The sequence below is a fragment of the Gilbertella persicaria genome, assembly GCF_025201335.1.
Source record: "Gilbertella persicaria strain CBS 190.32 chromosome Unknown B0P05scaffold_6, whole genome shotgun sequence".
Lineage (NCBI taxonomy): Eukaryota > Fungi > Mucoromycota > Mucoromycetes > Mucorales > Choanephoraceae > Gilbertella > Gilbertella persicaria.
The window spans coordinates 26706-44551 of NW_026251967.1; the positions used below are offsets into that span (position 1 = coordinate 26706).

At 37.3% G+C, this 17846-nt stretch overlaps 9 protein-coding genes across 9 annotated transcripts; 4 read left to right on the forward strand and 5 right to left on the reverse strand.

The window, feature by feature from the left end:
* The first annotated feature begins 65 nt into the window (after window positions 1-65).
* On the forward strand, window positions 66-1622 carry B0P05DRAFT_527842 (ribosome biogenesis protein Nop53/GLTSCR2). Its single transcript, XM_051576584.1, has 5 exons — window positions 66-216; window positions 273-337; window positions 397-633; window positions 682-978; window positions 1041-1622. The coding sequence occupies exons 1-5, from the start codon at window positions 95-97 to the stop codon at window positions 1382-1384; spliced, it is 1065 nt and encodes a 354-aa protein (XP_051437989.1). The 5' UTR covers window positions 66-94; the 3' UTR covers window positions 1385-1622.
* On the reverse strand, window positions 1596-2765 carry B0P05DRAFT_634596 (putative phosphatase regulatory subunit-domain-containing protein). The gene has a single exon (XM_051583554.1). It carries the CDS (start codon window positions 2743-2745, stop codon window positions 1612-1614), a length of 1134 nt encoding a protein of 377 aa, XP_051437990.1. The 5' UTR covers window positions 2746-2765; the 3' UTR covers window positions 1596-1611.
* A 73-nt stretch (window positions 2766-2838) lies between these two features.
* On the reverse strand, window positions 2839-4044 carry B0P05DRAFT_292211 (uncharacterized protein). The gene is made up of 6 exons (XM_051573458.1): window positions 4015-4044; window positions 3572-3935; window positions 3460-3527; window positions 3366-3413; window positions 3247-3310; window positions 2839-3196 (listed from the first exon to the last, which is right to left on the reverse strand). Exons 2-6 carry the CDS (start codon window positions 3893-3895, stop codon window positions 2999-3001), a joined length of 702 nt encoding a protein of 233 aa, XP_051437991.1. The 5' UTR covers window positions 3896-3935; window positions 4015-4044; the 3' UTR covers window positions 2839-2998.
* An 11-nt stretch (window positions 4045-4055) lies between these two features.
* Window positions 4056-5002, reverse strand: B0P05DRAFT_292191 (uncharacterized protein). Its single transcript, XM_051573457.1, has 4 exons — window positions 4913-5002; window positions 4749-4868; window positions 4624-4702; window positions 4056-4575 (listed from the first exon to the last, which is right to left on the reverse strand). Exons 1-4 carry the CDS (start codon window positions 4939-4941, stop codon window positions 4171-4173), a joined length of 633 nt encoding a protein of 210 aa, XP_051437992.1. The 5' UTR covers window positions 4942-5002; the 3' UTR covers window positions 4056-4170.
* A 360-nt stretch (window positions 5003-5362) lies between these two features.
* B0P05DRAFT_584014 (S-adenosyl-L-methionine-dependent methyltransferase) lies at window positions 5363-6414 on the forward strand (the record flags this gene model as incomplete). Its single annotated transcript, XM_051582305.1, has 5 exons — window positions 5363-5422; window positions 5472-5542; window positions 5593-5809; window positions 5857-6248; window positions 6297-6414. The coding sequence occupies 5 exons, from the start codon at window positions 5363-5365 to the stop codon at window positions 6412-6414; spliced, it is 858 nt and encodes a 285-aa protein (XP_051437993.1).
* A 354-nt stretch (window positions 6415-6768) lies between these two features.
* B0P05DRAFT_463748 (general substrate transporter) lies at window positions 6769-8249 on the reverse strand (the record flags this gene model as incomplete). The annotated part of the gene is made up of 2 exons (XM_051574182.1): window positions 6769-7955; window positions 7997-8249. 2 exons carry the CDS (start codon window positions 8247-8249, stop codon window positions 6769-6771), a joined length of 1440 nt encoding a protein of 479 aa, XP_051437994.1.
* A 4-nt stretch (window positions 8250-8253) lies between these two features.
* On the reverse strand, window positions 8254-10884 carry B0P05DRAFT_527859 (uncharacterized protein). Its single transcript, XM_051576585.1, has 7 exons — window positions 10437-10884; window positions 10309-10393; window positions 10204-10258; window positions 9824-10151; window positions 9517-9772; window positions 8618-9477; window positions 8254-8570 (listed from the first exon to the last, which is right to left on the reverse strand). The coding sequence occupies exons 1-7, from the start codon at window positions 10825-10827 to the stop codon at window positions 8353-8355; spliced, it is 2193 nt and encodes a 730-aa protein (XP_051437995.1). The 5' UTR covers window positions 10828-10884; the 3' UTR covers window positions 8254-8352.
* Window positions 10885-11022: 138 nt separating this feature from the next.
* On the forward strand, window positions 11023-11955 carry B0P05DRAFT_292349 (HSP20-like chaperone). Its single transcript, XM_051573460.1, has 2 exons — window positions 11023-11842; window positions 11897-11955. The coding sequence occupies exon 1, from the start codon at window positions 11044-11046 to the stop codon at window positions 11599-11601; it is 558 nt and encodes a 185-aa protein (XP_051437996.1). The 5' UTR covers window positions 11023-11043; the 3' UTR covers window positions 11602-11842; window positions 11897-11955.
* On the forward strand, window positions 11796-14162 carry B0P05DRAFT_292332 (uncharacterized protein). Its single transcript, XM_051573459.1, has 3 exons — window positions 11796-11842; window positions 11941-12349; window positions 12401-14162. Exons 2-3 carry the CDS (start codon window positions 12255-12257, stop codon window positions 13872-13874), a joined length of 1569 nt encoding a protein of 522 aa, XP_051437997.1. The 5' UTR covers window positions 11796-11842; window positions 11941-12254; the 3' UTR covers window positions 13875-14162.
* Window positions 14163-17846: the final 3684 nt, after the last annotated feature.

The window sequence follows — 17846 nt, forward strand, 5'->3', positions numbered from 1 at the left end:
TATGTCCTTGTGACTCTTTCTCTGTGACCATTTAGTCTGCAAGTTTTTTCTTTACTTTTTTTGACAATTGAGAAGACTTTTTTTTTTATTTATCATGGAAATTCAAAAAAAGAAGACTCAACCTAGCCGTAAGGGCAAGAAGGCATGGCGTAAAAATGTAGATATTACAGACGTAGAAGAAGCTCAAGAAGAATTGCGTGCCATTGAAAGAGTGGTGTAAGAAATATAAACTTTTGGTTGCGATCGTAACTTGATCTAATAATTTTTGATAGTGGTCATAATGAACAATTAAAGGATGAAGAGCTTTTTACTATTGATGTCGCAGGTGATAGTACAGGTAAAATCAAAGTTTGATATCCTGTCCAAAAATTTATTAAAGAAAATTTTTTTTGGTAGTCAAACGTCAACTTGCTAAAGATAAACCTCTCCGTGTGGATGAAATCTTGGCTCAACGATCAGCCGTGCCTACTGTTCAATCAAAGAACCCATTTAAAAAGCCAGAAATGACAGACAAGGTGGCTTCTAAGCATGAATATAAGACATTGAAGCGTAAAATCGAAAACAATGCACCCATTGCACCTAAAAAGAAGAATAAGGCAGCTCAACAAAAGAAATATGATCTTTGGGATGATGGTACATGTGAACTTAAACGTAATAGTATGTTGACCATTTTATGTGTAGCACCTATGGAAGAAGCACCTGTGAATGATTTCTTGCCTATTGAGGCTAAATTAAAGGCACCCAAGACATTGAATGAAAAACCTGTTGCATTAGATCACATTCCTGCTGTTCAAACACCTGAAGGTGGCCATTCATACAACCCTACAGTAGAAGAGCATCAAAAGTTACTTGCTAAGGCTACAGCAGTAGAAGAACGCAAGGCAGAAATCCTTAAACAACTTCAAGAACAACTTTCTTATCGTGAAGAACTCAAGTTATTAGCTGATGAGTTAGCTACTTCAGAAATTACAGCAGATGGTAAAATTGTTGTGTCTGCTGAACAAGAAGAAGAGGAGGAGCAGGAAGAGAAAGGAAAAAAGACTCTAACAAGAAAAAGGCAGCTGAACGCAAGACTCGCCAAGAACGTCATAAATCACATCGCTTAGCTACAGCCGAATTAGAAAAGAAACAAAAATTACATGAAAAAGCTATTCGTCAACAAATTGATAAACTTCGTCAGATTGAAGCTGAATTGGCTGAACGCATGGAAGAATTAGATGCTTTGGCCGAAAAGAGAGGTGAACGTAGATCAGAAGAAGAAAAGAAAGGTGTCAAGAAGCTTGGTAAATACACTGTACCTGAATTACCAGTGGATGTCCAATTAACAGAAGAATTGTGTGAGACACTTCGTCAATTAAAAGTAAGGCAGAAAAAAAAAGAGTAGAAAGTGAAATTAATATGTACATTTTTAGCCTGAAGGAAATATGTTTCGCGATAGATTTCATAGCATTCAAAAACGTAATATTATTGAACCTAGAATACCAGTCAATCCAAGCAGAAAATACAAACTCAAGGAATACGAAAGAAGAGCTTACAAGAATTTTGATCAAATGGAAGCCATTAAAAAGAAGAGAGCATTAAAGAAATAAATAAATAAAAAAGAGTATATATTTATCCGTTAATAGACATGGGTGATCTACTAGGGCTTGTTGAGTAAAAGCAATACTTATTTACAAGTTCCATATAAGATTGGGAATTCAAATCCATAAAAGAAGGTGAAGTAGCCAATGGGGAATGGCAGGAAGGTGAAGGTGGTGATGATTTTCGTCTTGTAGGAATCGGCATAGCCAATGTCTTTTGAGAGAATGGAGGAGAAGGTATCGGCGCAGGATTATTTTTAACTTGAGAGATAGATTGGCTAAAATCATACCTAGACTTGAGCTTATCTTCAAAAGCTATTTGTTGTGGTTGTGGTTGTGGTTGTGGTTGTGGTTGTGGCTGTATGACATTGTCTAATAACAATGGCTTCTTGGTTGCAAATTGGATTTCATAATTGCGAGTGTCGTTGTTATCCCAATAGTCTTGAGTGCCTACTTTATAGTTGATAGCAAAATAAAGTGTGGTAGCATTTTTTGGCACAGTGATTTTGAATGAAAAGACGTCATATGCCTTGTGACCTTGGTAGAAATTAGCTTGAACATTATCAATAGTTTCCCAAAAGTCAAAAGTATATCGAATCGTCACTGACTTGTGATAGTCTAGATTCCTGACAGAGACTTTTCCTATAAGAGTATCTTGATCCATACTAAACGAATTCTTGTCTATGCGAATTAACTTATTTTTTCGATCGATAATATCAGCTAAACGAGTAGTAGACCAATTGGGAAAAACAAGCGAACGAGTCAATCTATCATCCTCATCCTCATCACTTTCATCATCATCTTCTTCTGATCCATTTTGTGCCCAAAAGATTTTTTTCTGACTGATAGCTAAGGGTGTTTGTGCTTTTCTAAACAGGCAAATATCTTCGAGATTGTGCTTACTGAATTGAACAGATTTCATGCCTGAAGTAGGCGAACAAGGCGCCGACGCAGATTTAGGAGTTCTCAAGGAGGATTTTAGAAAACGCGGTAGTTCAATTGATTGAGTTGTGTCTTGTACAGGTGGTTTTGAAGGCGTTGTGATCTTCACCATAGAGGACTTGGGTAAAGATAAAGCACTAGCAACAAGTTGGCGAGTATATTCATTCGTCTCTTGCTCATCATGGCATACTGTAGGTCTTTTTAGTGTTACCCTTTTTTGCATTTTAAAAGAAAGAGATAAAGAATAAAAAAAAGGAAAAAATAAATAAAATAGGCTATTAAATAAGAATTTCTTTTGATAGACCCCTTCTTTACCCTTTTACATCATTTTCTTATCATGATGCCATACTCAAATTCTGATTGGTGTAACACGCAGTCTGCATTTTATCTCTTTTTTGTTATCAAACTCAGTTTCAAACATTTCTTGATAATAACAAACAACACTGTTTGTGTTCCCACACACACACTGTTTATTTTTAAAGAAAAGAGGGTTGACCAGTGAATTGAGGTTGCTGTTGTTGCTGTTGTTGCATACCTGTCATTTGGGGAAATCCCGTCATTTGTTGTTGTTGTGGTTGTTGCATCATTTCAAACATACTTTTTTGTTGCGCTTGTCCTTGTTGAGGTTGAGTTGTATTACCAAACGGATTACGACTTGGTTGTTGAGCAAATGGCTAGAGCAATAAAGTAAATTATCTTCTTTTTTCTTCTTTTTTATTTTTACCTGTGAAAACGAATTATTGTTGTTCTGTGATACTAATGCGCCCGTTGCTGCAAATCCTGTACCACTATAAAATATGTGTGTTTGAGTAAAAAAAAATTTTCTTTGTGTCTTTGTCTTACTAAGGAATACGTAAATTTCCAGTGTTACCAAAGGTGTCCATTCCATCACTAAGCAAATTAGATGTGATGTCATTATAAAGTCATGCATTCTTACTCTCTGTTTTGTAGCATGGCATTCAACTTGCTATAGTTTGAAGGCGTTGAAGGGGATGCTTGCATAGTCTATGTATATTTAACAACATTGTCATGATGCATCATTTTCATACTTGAGAATTTGAAGTTCCAAAGGAAGAAGACGATGTTGATTGTCCAAATGGATTGCTGCTATAGCCTGTCATTTGGGGCTGTTGAAATCCTGTCATTTGAGGCTGTTGGAATCCTGTCATTTGTGGTTGTTGGAATCCAGTCGCTTGGGGTTGTTGAAATGCTGTTGTTTGTATTTGTTGGAAACCTGTCATTTGTGCCTGAAGATGTGAAGCATTAAACCCTTGGCTATTATTCTGATAAGGGTTGTGGCGATGTTGAATGGGCTCCGCAAACGACATGCCTGTGGGTTGAGCAAATTGCTGTTGTTGTTGATAAGGATTCATTAAAGAATCAAAGCTTTGTTGTGCTGGAAATGGTGAAAAACTATCAAAGAAAATCAATTCCTCTTCTTTTGTTTTGTTTCCTTACGTTTGCTGAGAAGGTTCATTGGTAATGAAATTACCAAATAAATTGCTTTGATTTTCATTATCTAATTTCTCCCTTCTCTTTCTCTCTAATTCTCTAGCTTCTTGTTCACTTTCTCGAATGGCTCTTTGTAAATCTTCATCTGAACTATAAAACACAAACTTAGCTATCAATTAATAGCCAAATGCTTATTTTACCCTTCCCCTCTTCTTCTGGATTCTTGCTCTGCTAAACGTTTACTTTCCTCAATAGCTTTCTTCAGATCTCTGTCTTCGTCCAGATAACCTGGATTTCTATATACATCCACTTCATCGTTATTCCTTCCTTTAAACATGACATCATTCATGTAGTCTCCAACACCTGCCATTCTGTCTTGCATATGGTGACGAGAGCGACGTTCTTCTTTTAAGCGTTGTTCGTCCATCAATAAACTGGTAATGTCTTTGGCTTTTTGGCGCACATTAAAACCGACATCTTTACCAGCATCGTCAATATGCTGAAACTCTTTAAGTGTACGAATCACATAAATATTCTCTTTAGCATACAACACAACATTTTCTGATCCAACATGAAGACAGTAGTCCAACACAAGCAAAGCCTGATTTTTTTTATGCATAAATATTTTTTTTTTGTTTCTTTTACTTACTTTAAATACATGACGCCAGTTCTTTCCTTTGTCGTTTAGTCTTCTGTCCAGCATGTCCATGATTTCAATAAAGTCTTGTCTATATATAGAATGAATTACGGATCCCCCTTATATCTTAAACTTACTCATTGAATGTTAACTGGGCAATTTCGTTCATAAGAGAGCCACTTGGGCCCCAATTATCGTTTGAAGTAGCTTCTCTCACTTTAATCTGAACGTCAGAAAATCCTTTTGCATAGTTTTTACTAAATATACTTAGATTCTATTTTTCCTACAAATACAAACTTACATGCTTCTCACTACTCCTTTTCCAGCCATTTTAGATAAATAAATATAAAAAGAAAAAGGGAAAAAGAAAGTGAAAAAAAAATTGGTCGGGAAAAACTTAGTTGGTTGTGAAATCTTGATGCGTCATTGATTTAGGCTGATATTGTATGGTAAGACAGAGTATAGGGTATATTTGCGTAACAAAGATCTCTGGCTGAAATCAGATCGACATACCTTATCAGATGTAGAAAATAAATAACTCCCCTAGTGTTTTTCTATGCGTGTTTTGTTTTGTGTGGTACCAATGCTTGATGTGCGGATGACCAAACAATGGAAGTCCCCCACCCACACAAAGTCTAAAAAGTACGCCGAAAATGTTGTTTTCGCCTGAACCGCCGAAATTTTAAAAAACCGCTTTCCATGAATCTTATAAATACTCACTGCATCCATTTAATTCTTCATTCAATAAATCATGTCTAACGTAGGAAAACTCAAATTCATTGAAAACGAAGACTTCTTAAGCTTGTTTAAGGTAAACAATATATTGAAGAAGCAAGGTGGTAAACACGATTGGGTGATAGAATCTCTTGCACACCAAATTCTTTTCCGCTTCTACAACCAGGGTTGTCAAGATTCTTGAAGTAGGTTGTGGGTAATTATTCATTATAAAGCTACCTTTCTCCATATTAATATGGTTACTAGACCTGGAGACTTTGCCTTGATTCTTAAGGATGCCTTAAAGGATCAGGTCAAAATTAAGGCCATTGATCCCTCTGATGACATTGAAGCTGCCAAGGCCAAGTCAAATGGAAATGATGTTTCTTTTGAACGCGGTGATATCTTTAATTTCTCAACTGAGGAAAAGTTTGATGTAGTCTTATTTACAAAGTCTCTTCATCATTGCCATCCTATTGAAAAGGTATATTTTATTACTTGTTAAAAAAAAGATTAACTTTTTGCATATAGGCCTTGCAAAATGCTAGTAATTTGCTGAATGAGGATGGTGTCTTTGTGGCTGAAGAAATTTATACAGATCCTGCCACATTTGAACATGTTGATTGGTTTTTTGATCGTTTGGATTTATTGCGTGCTGGTGGACACTTGATTCCCTTACAAGAAAGATTAGAAAACGCTGGTCATACTAAAAAGATGCTTTCCAAGTTTTTGAATGTCAACTTGTCTAATTCTGAAAGATGGTTCAGACCTATCAAGGAAAACATGGGTAAATTTCACAGAGATGATCCTGAGGGTATTACACCAGCTACTGAGCTCTTCAAGCAAATTGAGCAACATTTTGGTAAAGAAAACGTTGAGTATATCAAGGCTGCTCAACTTTATCATTTCGTTGTATTCGCAGGGTAAATCAATTGACATAAAATAATTCAAAAACTCATTCCATTCTTTAGATTGACTGACAATGAAACGAACCAAGAGGTTTTGAAAGAGTTTATCAAGCAAGAAAATCGCGCTATTCAACAATCTGGTCTTCCTCCCTTGGGCATCTACATCATCTGTCATAAATAAAGAACTGTCCTGAATTATTTTACACCCATCTTTATGCTTGAGCTCCATTTTTTTTTTCAATAAAGACAAAGCGTTGCTTTTTTAACTTGTAAATTAAACCTGATGGTGCTTTTGAAATAACAGATGCTTTAACATCATTGATTATTCTTGTGATATCATTTGCAGTGCATAACAATTGAATTTGTTTATAATGGTCCGTGTTTAAGCCTGTTTCTTCGGTAATTTGTGCAACAAGGAAAAAAGAGTTGCTGATACTTCCAAATACTCAACATAGGATGAAACATGGCTTAGATAAAAGAATGCAACTAGCTTTAAAGTACAAAGAATGTATGTACTTCTTGTAGAATATATAAATTATTTGTCAAACATGATATCGATTTCCTCCAATGTCTTTCCTCTGGTTTCAGGCATGCACGCTATCCCAAAAACAGTAATGATGGAGCACAACCCAAAGAAGTAATAGACACCAGACACAGAATAGGCCAAACAATAAGGAGCGCAATAAGTTATCACAATGCTACAAGCCCAGCTAAGAGCATATGTTAATGAAAGCCCTTTGGCTCTACACCGCATACTGAATATTTCAGCAGTATATACATAGTTCGCTACGCCCCATGTACCGGCATGAGCGGCAGAGAAAAGATAAATGCAAGCAATAATAACAAGTCTTGCGCTATTGTTTGTTAAAATAATATCGTCGTTTGACACCTTTATGAAGAAATCAAACATACAGCCTATCAGAATCATACATATGGCTGAAATTACTGAGCCTACAAAGAATAGCGCTTTTCGGCCCCAAAGATCAATCCACCATTGTAAAGATAATGCTGTAAATAAGAGCGATAAGCATCCAATACCTCCTGTCAAAGCCAAGGAAACAGATATATCACTTAGCCCTGCTTGTTTAAATATTTGTGGAGCATAATACAAGATAACCACATTGCCTGTAAAACAAGTGGCTACTGAAATAAAGAATGCAAAACATGTTCTCGATAGATTGGATCCTTGAAACAATTCACTAAATGTGCAACTATCTCCTGTCTTTTTCTCTGCTTCTATAGATGCTTTTATCTCGATAGCTGCTTGTTGAATGAACGTATTGTCTTGAGGCACGTTGTAAATAACTGACAGTACTTGTAGTCCTTCTTTTTCTCTTTGTTTGTCAATAAGCCATCGAGGAGAGAAGGGCAAGTAACAGACAAGAACTATATACAGCATACAGAGAATCATCTGCACAAGCCAAGGCATGCGCCAAGATAGATCAAGTTCTAAGTAGCTACTCTTATACGTAACCCAGTAGCCAATCATCTGACCAAATGAAGAAAGCAAGGCAAAGAGACTGATGAGTTTACCACGAATATTTGCTGGTGCAATTTCTGATTGATAGAGTGGTATGGCATTCGTCATAAGACCGGTGCCTGTACCGCTGATCAGCCGCCCTAGAACAAGGGACAACATATTTAAACCCAAAAGTTCGCATGATATGCCTACCCAAAGTAAACAAGAACCTAGTAACATTGAATGCTTTCTGCCGATATGATCTAGGATCATGAGTTATTGTATTTTTGTTTGAATTTCTTACCACAAAAATAGCCAGAAAAAAATGCCCCACTCATACAAGTAACAAGAAATGAAGCTAATAACATGCTTTGGTAATAAGCAGACGAGCCATAGAGAAAGAATCGCTCTTGAAAATTAGGTAGTGCGATGATGCCTGAAATTGAACCTGTATCATAACCACATACAAGTCCTCCCATGGCTGCTATTGTAGCATATACATGAACTGGTCTGCTTGAATGATTTGATAGCAATGGTGCTGTTTCTGATACTGGCATGAGCAGAAATAGAAAGAAAAAGAGGAAGTAAGATTAAAACAAGTTTTTTTCTAATTATATTTTGAATGCGGAGATCTAATGACAATGACATTCCTTTATTTCATCAAGCAACAGGCATCCGCTTTTTGCCTTGTGTTGATATTCCCGATTCTTTCTTTTGCTTAAGAACGGTAGCACCTACTTGATCACATTTGCTTAATGCTAAGCTAAGACGAATAGCCATCCTATATTCAAAAGTATATTTTGTAAACGTCAAAGCCTTTTCCCAGCATGTTCGGCTCTTGGAGAAATTGCCTAATCCCCAACTGGTAATACCTGCTTCTATCATAAATGTTTAATCTTGCTTATTCTCATACATATCTATTTACCCCAGTATGTAAAAGGAACAATCCATGTCTCTGAACAAAGTTGATGCTTATGGTCCATTACCCAATTAAGATGAGATATACTATCCTCATGCTGCCCAAGTGCATTTAAAATAGCTGCCTTCATCAACATAAGAATAGCTCTTTGGTTATAGAACCCTGATGGCTTTGTTGAAGGCACAAGTTCCACCAATCGAACTGCATATTCTAGTTTCTCTCTTTCACAAGTCAGTTCAAGTGTATTTTGAACAAGTACTAAGCAGGCTTCCAGAGTGCCTTTCTCCATTTGATCAAATGCATTCCAGACTAACAGTAACTCAAGTGCTGGTAAACTGAAATCTAAATCTTGATACCCACTCTTTTGAAAAAACTCGACTTTTTGTTTGACATAATTGTCTATACACGATCGCTTCTTTTGGTCTTTGACGAACTGGGGTACGAGTGCAAATGCCAAGATACTCTCTGTTTGCTGCCCCAGCATACCATAGCATGCCCCAATAAAGTATTGACAGAGAGCAGGAGACCAGTAGTATTTCTCTTGACTAAGCTTTTCAAAATAACCGAGTGCTGATTGCCAGTCCAGCTGTAAAGCAAAATTGAATCCAATCTCATAATACCCTATTTGCGTCATGGCAGTATCCATCCATTCATTTCGACAGGCATCTACAGCAAATGTAAATGATTGAGTAGATAAAACCAAATTTTTCGTGACGCGTGAAATGCGAGCAGCATAATAAAGAAAAAGACAGGAACTTGGATAGCTTTTTTGAGCATCTCTTAGGCATTCTACAGAAGCACTCTTGAACTCGAGAGCATGTAATTGAGGCACAAATGAAGAAAGGAGGGAATAGTACGATAAAAGCCTGGATGAAATTAGCTATTTTCGAAAAAAATATACTTACATGAGTGAGGCCAAAGGTGATCGAACACCTTTTCCTTCTACGCATAACTTTAAAAGTGCAAACCCTAATTGTTTGTCACTCTTGAACCCAAGCGAAGAAATGACTTTGAGAACTTTAGGTGGTAATACAGACAGTAACAAATGAACTGATCCTAGGCCAAATTGGATAGCAGAAATTGTGTTACGATCCATGTATTTTGTATAACGCTGTCCCATTCTTTTGTACTCTTGCCAGACAATGGTGTAACAAGTGAAGGCTACATGCATTTAGTTTGTGTTAAAAAAGAAAGAAATTGTTGACATAGTACCTTTTTTTAGGTTGAGTCCACATTTGATATAACTCATGATGGTCTCCTGTGTTATCTGAAGCATGCCAATAAATAAGCAGCATTCTGCTTTAATCACATTGGCTCTTAATACGCCATTTGGTATAAAACTAGGTGTTTCTCCTGGCGCTGTGTTTTGATGTATGGGTGGATTGTTTGGAAGACCTGTATGGTTTGAGGTGATGAGAGATGAGAAACTAAAAGGCCAGAAACTCTTTTTTGTCGTTGAATTATCAATCTGTGCTGATGCGACACTGTATGCAATTAAAAAAATGTTCATAGCAAGTTGGGTTTCATCTTGATTTTCGGTCTAATACAGGACGTAATAAGAACAACATGTAACTTCATTCGACATGAATTACCATCATTGCTTTCATAAATGCCATTATACCCAATCCAAAAATGTAAAGAGGATCGCTAATGTAGTACTGTTAATTTATCTGTCTTTCTGCTTGACAGTAACTCACCTTGACGCTTTTGTTTGAAACAGTGATTTCGCCTTCAAAAACTTATTATCAAATAAACATCGCATACCCTTTCTAACAGGCTCATCTATGCGGGATATCAATACAAGTAAGGATATATGGTCAAGTACCTGCTTCTTCTTGTTCTCGAGGCCCAAGTTGATTCATGGGTATGTTGGCTATCTTTTTGACATCAAGGCTTGAAGTGTAACAATTGATGTCAATAGGCGTTTCCATTGAATAGTCGACATCATAATGATTGGTTTTCCATTTGATTTGATTTTTTGGAGGCTTTTTTGTCTTCTTGAGTAATTCTCTTTCTCGAATGATACCGAGGTTTTGAATCACAATTTCCATAGCTTGCAAATGTATCTGTGCTGTTTTATCATCCATATCAATATCTTGTAGATTTTCATCTATACTGCATGAAGAAGTAGGTAGTTCTCTATAAGAAATACTTCCATCCTCATCACTTTCAAATAAGCTTTTTGTATCAAACAAAATCTCTTCTGTTTCACCCATTATTCAAGAAAATAAGAAAAGAGAGAGAGAGAGAAGAATAAATGATTTATTGATTAGGTCTCCTTGTTGCTGTTGTTTCTCCTTAACAAGGGGCAAAATAAGAATTTATCAAGTGTCACCATTATGTAATGATTGTTCAAATATATTCATGCAAAGACAGATAGTATATAAACAAAAGTTTCTAAAATCCATCATCAATACTCACTCAAAAAAATAATGGCTCTCTCTCATCGTTTATTCCACGATACTTTACGTGATCTTCAACGTGCTATGGACGCATTTAGTGTGTCTTTCAATACTGGTGGCGATAATGTCTTTGGTGCCTCAAACTTCCCTACTCATAGTACACTTGGTTCTCGCTATCCTGTCACAGATATATTTGAAGAAAAGGATCATTATGAAGTCAATGCTGAAGTTCCTGGATTTGACAAGAACAATATCAAGATTGAAGTACCTGACACTAATACTTTAGTTTTGAGTGGCACAAAGAAGCATGAACGCCATGAAGAACTCAAGCAGGAAGTAAACAAGCAGAAAGAAAAGGCTGATATTGAAGGTCAAGCACTGCAGAAGAAAGAAGAAGGTCATGTTACTGAATATGCTGCTCCCAACTGGTGGGTAAATGAACGAGTTGTTGGTTCTTTCTATCGTACCTACACTTTCCCCAATCCTATTGATCCTGACAGCATTAAGGCTCACTTTGAAAATGGTATTCTCAAAATCATGATTCCTAAGGTCTCTAAGCCTCAATCGAAGCTTATAAACATCGAGTGAATTTCTCCCTATGGCTTTAGGCTATTGCTTACTTGCATCTTTCTATCTTAATTGAATAGCTATAATAAATCATTCGTGTACGCTCTAATTGAAGGAGTGAATGAAGATCATTCAACAGATCCTTAATTGGCTGAGATAGAATGCGTCACATTTAAATGTTCCTTCTTTTTCCCTTTCAAACTTTTTTTTTTACGCCTTTTGCTTTCTCTTGAAACATTCTTGAAGACCTTTGGACTTGACAGTAAGTAAATACTTAATTTTTATATATGAACTTTATGTTTATTCCTTTCTTCTGTGCTTTTTTTTTTGCCTTTTCATTTTATCTTTTTATCCTTCAAGCTTTGCAATCAAGTCTCCTTTTTTATTTTCTTTTTCTTTTAAACCAACATCAGATTTGTAAGTGGATTGCTCTTTTCTTCTAATACTTGAAACACACGACTTGAAAGTGTTTTCAAGTAAACAACAAATAGATAGTTTATCGTTTCGAACACTTCTAACTTTTTTTTTTCTTTTCCAACAACACGCTTATTCTCATTTTTCCTTTCTTTCTTTTTTATCTTTTTGTATAAGTTAGTTTCTATTCCTTTAGTGATTTGTGCTTAATATAGACTGTAGACTAATTATTTTATTACAGACTATGTATAGGCTAATCCATGAAACGCTCAAGCGACGCTCAAGCATCTCAACACGCTGATTTCAGTAACGGTGACAGTAATAAGCGACCAAGACATACACAATCGACATATGGGTAAGCTTATATTATCGTTTTTGTTAACAGACAATTAAGCCTTCTTTACAGTGACATGTATGCTCAGTACGGACTTATGAACCAATATGCAGCCGCTGCAGCCGCTGCAGCAGGTCCTTTTCCTCAAGTTAATGCATCTCCATATGCTAGTTATACTCAACCAGCGAACCCCATGTATGCTGGTTACACAAATCCTCAATACAACATGATGGCTGCTCAATATGCTGCTTATCCTCAAGCTTTCCCCACTGCTCCTGGTACAGGTCTACCAAACGATACAAGCCGGACAATCTATCTTGGTAATGTCGTGAGCACTATCACACCTCATGATATCTTAAAATACGTACGCCATGGTCCTGTTGAATCTTTCCGTGTTGTGCCTGAAAAGAGCTGTGCCTTCCTGTCTTTTATTGATCCTTCTTCTGCCCAAATGTTTTATCAAGAATATATGTCTAAAAAGTTTATGGTCAAAGATACAGAACTCAAGGTCGGATGGGGCAAACCAAGTACAATCCCTCACACACTCAAAGTATCTATTGATGCTGGTGCAACACGTAATGTTTATTTGGGTCGTTTGACTCCTGAAGATACAGAAGACACCATTCGTCTTGCTCTGAGCAAATTTGGTCCTATTGAACATGTCAAGTTACTTCGTGAAAAGAACATTGCCTTTGTTCATTTCTTGTCTATCTTGTCTGCCGCCAAGTGTGTTGCTAACTTGCATTCAGATCCTGCATGGATTGAAAAACGTGTTAATTATGGTAAAGACCGTTGTGGCGATATTGTCGATCAGTACAACACAGCCATGACACTTCATAATCCTTACGCTAATGCTGGCGGCTTTGGCTTTGATCCTTACAGCGCTACATTTGGCAACCATAATGTAGGCACCAATACACAACGTACGCTTTATTTTGGTAACATTCATCCTGAAGCCACTTGTGAAGATATCTGTAACTCTATTCGTGGAGGCAATTTGCTTCAAATTCGTTATCTCCCTGAAAAACATATTGCTTTTGTTACTTTTATGGACTCTGCAACTGCCAACAGTGTCTATACAAACTACAGCACATTTGGCCTTGTGGTCAAGGGTAAAAAAGTTCGTATTGGATGGGGCAAGCCTTCTTCTGTGTCTAGTCAGGTTGCTATGGCTGTTCAAAATGGTGCTACTCGTAATATCTACATTGGCAATATTTGTGATAGTCATACAGCCGAAAAGCTTCGTACGGATTTTTCTGAATACGGTGAAATTGAATTGATCAATGTATGTACAGAAAAGAATTGCGCCTTTGTCAATTTCACAAGTGTCAGCAGTGCTTTGAATGCTCTTCAAGGCATGAAGACCAAGTCTGGTTATTCTCAATTAAAGATCAATTATGGCAAGGACCGTTGTGGAAACCCTTGGCGTATGATGAAACCTAGAAATGATAATCGATACAGAGACGACAACGACAAAAAAACCGAAGGCGACAAAGAACATAATAACGATGAAACCAGCTCTGTGGAGAAATCAAAGCCAGAATAAAGTTGATGTTTAAACTTTGATTTGGAGGTTGTTTTGAATGATCTTGCCAGGAGTCTAAAGCATAAGTGCAAACTCATTTACGTTTTTTTACATGTATATATATATATAATGAATTGTCTTAAGTCGCAAGGTGTCATTAATCACATTAAACCATTCGGACGACAGAGTATCTCTCGAAATTCGTTCGTCTTTGCTATCAAAAAGTATGCACTCAAAAAGAGTCTAAAGCCTGCATATACACTCACAAGCACTCTAAATGCCTACAAACCATGTTTACTAACATATGCGGTGTCTTTAGAGTTAATTTGAACAAAAAAAAAACGACTTGTAAGATTTGACCAAAATGGCCGTTCGACCAAAGGGTATTACTCATGAAAAGAGCTCGTTTGACAACCCTCAATCTTCTTTTGTACGCTACAAGACTAAAAGTAGAGCTATTGACAAGTTCAAATACTTAAAATATGTGTCAGAGGCTCTAGTTTTTGGTAAATGTGTTTTTTTTGACAGTTGTGTTACACAAATGATGAAGTATAAGCAAAAAACCTTGTAACCGTTTTCGCCTATTTTCTCAGTGTTTTAGTAGCAAAACTACTATGTTATTTACATCAATAGGTTCAGAAATGAAAGATATACAGCTTTTGTTAATGTACAAAAGCGAAATAACTGCGTCTTCATACAGTTCTCAGCAAGAACTTGATTTTTTTTTAATGATTTTATTTGCCGCACGTATTAGTGGTCTCGAGAGGGACCCACTAAAAGAGGTGCTCGACAATTATTTATTGTAAAAAAAATATAAAGAAAAACAAAATTAGCACGATAGTAAGAAAGTAGAAAAATATAAAAGGAAAGAAGAGCAGCTATTGCGAGAAAAGACCTCTCAAGATGAAAGGTCATTTTCAGCAGCTATACGCTTAATTTGATAGCGAGTGCTGTGAAGAACAGAGAGATTATGGAATGGTTGGTTCTGCATGGTATGGGTCCAATGGGCCTTCCAGATTTCAGAGAGACCGATCAAGGTTACCATGGCTATTGAAACAGGACAGTTTGTTTGAGACCGAATCCGAGAAAAATTGAAAGATGCAAGTGCATCAGAGACTAGATCCAGAGAGGTGCCTGGCCACAAAAATTCCCTGATCAAGGCATCCCGGAACGGAAATTTTTGAGGGAAGCGAAAGAAATGGTACACAGTCTCCTGATCACCACACAAAATGCAGGCAGCAGTAGTGAAGTGAGCAGAAAAAACCTTGAATAGAAGTAAGCGAGTGGGAATCTTGCGAGTCAGAAATCGATACATCACATTTCTCTGCAATGTTGTGATAGGTATGCACCAAAAGTACTTCCAAGCAGCAGAAGAAACTTCTTGCCGAGCAATGATATCAGACAAGGCAGCTTGTGTGATGACCTTACGGAAAGTATGGCCACAAAATTTGCGTTGTCAAAAGGCAGTTTCAACATGCACACAAAAGAAAAGAAACCAAGAGACCGCTGGATTGCAGGAATATGCACAGGATTGTATAAGTCTAATGAAGTACGAACAAGGCATTGACCAAAGAATGGCTCCAGTTGACAATGACTTTGATTCATTGCTTGAAGGTATTTTCTAGCACTACGACGGATATCCAGGGGAAAGGAAGAAACTGGTATTGGTGCAAAATAGTGACCCTGTGGATGGTACTCATATAGGTAGGAAACTGCTACTGTGCGTAACTTGAGAGGCAAGTCAAAGGTGTCAGATGGCAAAACAATTGAGCGTAATGGGAGTAAAAAGCATTCAATAGGGTTTGGCATATATGAGTACTGTTTCCTAGGAATAGCATCCATTGTCTGGCAGCACATTGTGGCAGTCATCGTTTGCTAACTAATGCGAGGAAAGATTTGCCGGTCGACAAAAGAAGTAATGACAGTTCGAATGGTATTAAGGGTTGCTTGAGTGGTAGGGATCACTCGCAAAATATACCAGCATTTAGACAACAAAAGTGAACTGGCAACTGTAGCTCTACCAACAACAGAAAGATTGCGTGAGGCATGAATATCCGCCAGTTGAGACAGTGATCGAGTGAGGGACGAAAAAAAGTGAGCGCGCTGGTCCAAGGATTGGATAAGGGGGAAACCTAAATAGATGATGGGTTCAGCATCTGTACGGCATCATATCTTAGGAATGTCAACGGCTTGTAGAGTAGTCAGCCATTTATCATCTAGATTGTGGCCAGAGAGAGAGATTGCTCGTACTTTATGGTAGTTAATCTTGGCATTGGATGCTTTACTGTAGGTCTGCAAGTAAAACTGCATTCTGCAAGTAAAGCTGCATTCTGCGAAGGTCAGGGATATTATGAAGAAAAACTAAAGTGTCATCAGCATAACTAAGCAATTTGATAGCAGGTAAGGTGATGGCTTGACTAAAATCATTATGATTGAAGCGATAATCAGAAAATTGAGTGTCATTCAATATCGACTGGAGAAGTGGCTCTAAGGCAAAATTGTATAAAATACAAGAGAGTGGGTCACCTTGTTTGAGGCCTCGGCGCTTTGGAACTAACTGCTTAGAGAGCCAACCATTGATGTTGATACAAATGGAATTATCTCTAAACAAGGTAATAGTGCTGGCAACCAGGGTCTTTGGAAAACCAAAGTGTAACAACACTTGCTTGAGATAGTCAAGGTTGACACGATCATAGGCCTTTTCTTGGTCTAAAAGAATGCCAAGATCTTTGTCTGGTCAGCGGTAGTTTGTTGCTGCATTTTCCATGATCATTTGGGTGAGCAAGCCATGCTCAGCAATATATCTACCAGGCATAAAGCCTAGCTGATGTCTGTTGATAAGTGTAGCAGCTACTGTCATAATCCTGTGGTTGATTATCCGAGTGAAGATCTTGTTATCTGCATTCACCAACTGAATAGGACGATAGTTCTCTGCCCGCGTTAGATCACCTTTCTTAGGCAAAAGAGTCATAAGTGATAGCAGCCATGATTTCGGGAATAAAGAATGAGCTAAGGCATCATTGTATACTTGTAGAACCAGCTGCCTTAAACAAGGAACACGAAGTAGAATACCTAGAATTTCGTATGGCAAACCATCGCTACCAGGACTACTCTGACGAGGTGAATGTCTACTTGCTTTCGATATCTCCAGCCAAGTGATAGGACTTTCAAGGGTAGATGCTTGCTCTTTAGTAAGTCGTTGGCTGTTGGTACGTTGTAAAAGCGTATTGACATCAGAGGATTGGATCTTTTCAGGACGATATAGCGCCTTATAGAAGGCAACCATCACCTCTGTTTTCCCTTCTATATTAGTGACCAATCGTCTAGAATTGGGATCAAAGAGCTTTGGTATTGTTCGCTGTGTAGACCTATCTTGTGTAAGTTTTTTGAGAAGACCAGGAGATTGTTCACCTTTTTCTCGTCAAAATTTGCCTGCTTTGAGATGTTCTATTTCGGCAGATTCATCCTGCAAAATAGTAATCATTTTTACAACTTTTGGTAAAAGAGATGATAAAATAGATATATTTTTATGATCTCGTAAAATTTTTTTGCGTTTGGATTGAAGCTTTTTTAGAGATTTGGATCGCCAGTTGTTACGCTCGATCTGGAAGGATCGAGTAAAAACTTTGACTTGTTCTTTCAATTCATCCCAAATAGTTTGAACTGAAGGGCAATCAGGATCCAAACGGTTGATGTTATCCATGTATTGCTCAATATGTGTTGTCAAACCTTTTCTATATGCAGATAGTCGAGCAAGATTAGGATTACCTTTCCAAGGACCAGGTCCAGCTGGAGTGTGTACCAGTTGATAGTTGATAGAAAGCAAGGCATGGTCAGTCTAACTGTAGTTGACAAAATTTTGAGTCATAGAAATTACATTGTCAGCATGAGGTAGAGTGCAAAATATATAGTCAATATGTGTGCGACTACCAGTGGTACTAACAAATGTAGGAAGAGGATCACTTTGAAAACAATCTTGGAATGAAGTAAGAA

What these genes read in the sequence shown, in the direction of transcription:
- B0P05DRAFT_292191 (XM_051573457.1), bottom strand. Translation starts at nt 4,941, where the DNA reads ATGGCTGGAAAAGGAGTAGTGAGAAGCAT. An exon ending in AAAGGAGTAGTGAGAAGCAT is followed by an intron (nt 4,869 to 4,912) that starts GTAAGTTTGTAT and finishes AAGTATATTTAG; the next exon opens with TAAAAACTATGCAAAAGGAT. An exon ending in ACTGGCGTCATGTATTTAAA is followed by an intron (nt 4,576 to 4,623) that starts GTAAGTAAAAGA and finishes AAAAAAAATCAG; the next exon opens with GCTTTGCTTGTGTTGGACTA.
- B0P05DRAFT_292211 (XM_051573458.1), bottom strand. Translation starts at nt 3,895, where the DNA reads ATGAATCCTTATCAACAACAACAGCAATTTGCTCAACCCACAGGCATG. An exon ending in GGAAATTTACGTATTCCTTA is followed by an intron (nt 3,311 to 3,365) that starts GTAAGACAAAGA and finishes CATATTTTATAG; the next exon opens with TGGTACAGGATTTGCAGCAA. An exon ending in ACAATAATTCGTTTTCACAG is followed by an intron (nt 3,197 to 3,246) that starts GTAAAAATAAAA and finishes TTATTGCTCTAG; the next exon opens with CCATTTGCTCAACAACCAAG.
- B0P05DRAFT_527859 (XM_051576585.1), bottom strand. Translation starts at nt 10,827, where the DNA reads ATGGGTGAAACAGAAGAGATTTTGTTTGATACAAAAAGCTTATTTGAA. An exon ending in TTTCAAACAAAAGCGTCAAG is followed by an intron (nt 10,259 to 10,308) that starts GTGAGTTACTGT and finishes GTACTACATTAG; the next exon opens with CGATCCTCTTTACATTTTTG. An exon ending in TGGACTCAACCTAAAAAAAG is followed by an intron (nt 9,773 to 9,823) that starts GTACTATGTCAA and finishes AAATGCATGTAG; the next exon opens with CCTTCACTTGTTACACCATT.
- B0P05DRAFT_292349 (XM_051573460.1), top strand. Translation starts at nt 11,044, where the DNA reads ATGGCTCTCTCTCATCGTTTATTCCACGATACTTTACGTGATCTTCAA.
- B0P05DRAFT_292332 (XM_051573459.1), top strand. Translation starts at nt 12,255, where the DNA reads ATGAAACGCTCAAGCGACGCTCAAGCATCTCAACACGCTGATTTCAGT. An exon ending in CATACACAATCGACATATGG is followed by an intron (nt 12,350 to 12,400) that starts GTAAGCTTATAT and finishes CCTTCTTTACAG; the next exon opens with TGACATGTATGCTCAGTACG.
- B0P05DRAFT_527842 (XM_051576584.1), top strand. Translation starts at nt 95, where the DNA reads ATGGAAATTCAAAAAAAGAAGACTCAACCTAGCCGTAAGGGCAAGAAG. An exon ending in ATATGATCTTTGGGATGATG is followed by an intron (nt 634 to 681) that starts GTACATGTGAAC and finishes TTTTATGTGTAG; the next exon opens with CACCTATGGAAGAAGCACCT. An exon ending in TTCAGAAATTACAGCAGATG is followed by an intron (nt 979 to 1,040) that starts GTAAAATTGTTG and finishes AAAGGAAAAAAG; the next exon opens with ACTCTAACAAGAAAAAGGCA.
- B0P05DRAFT_634596 (XM_051583554.1), bottom strand. Translation starts at nt 2,745, where the DNA reads ATGCAAAAAAGGGTAACACTAAAAAGACCTACAGTATGCCATGATGAG.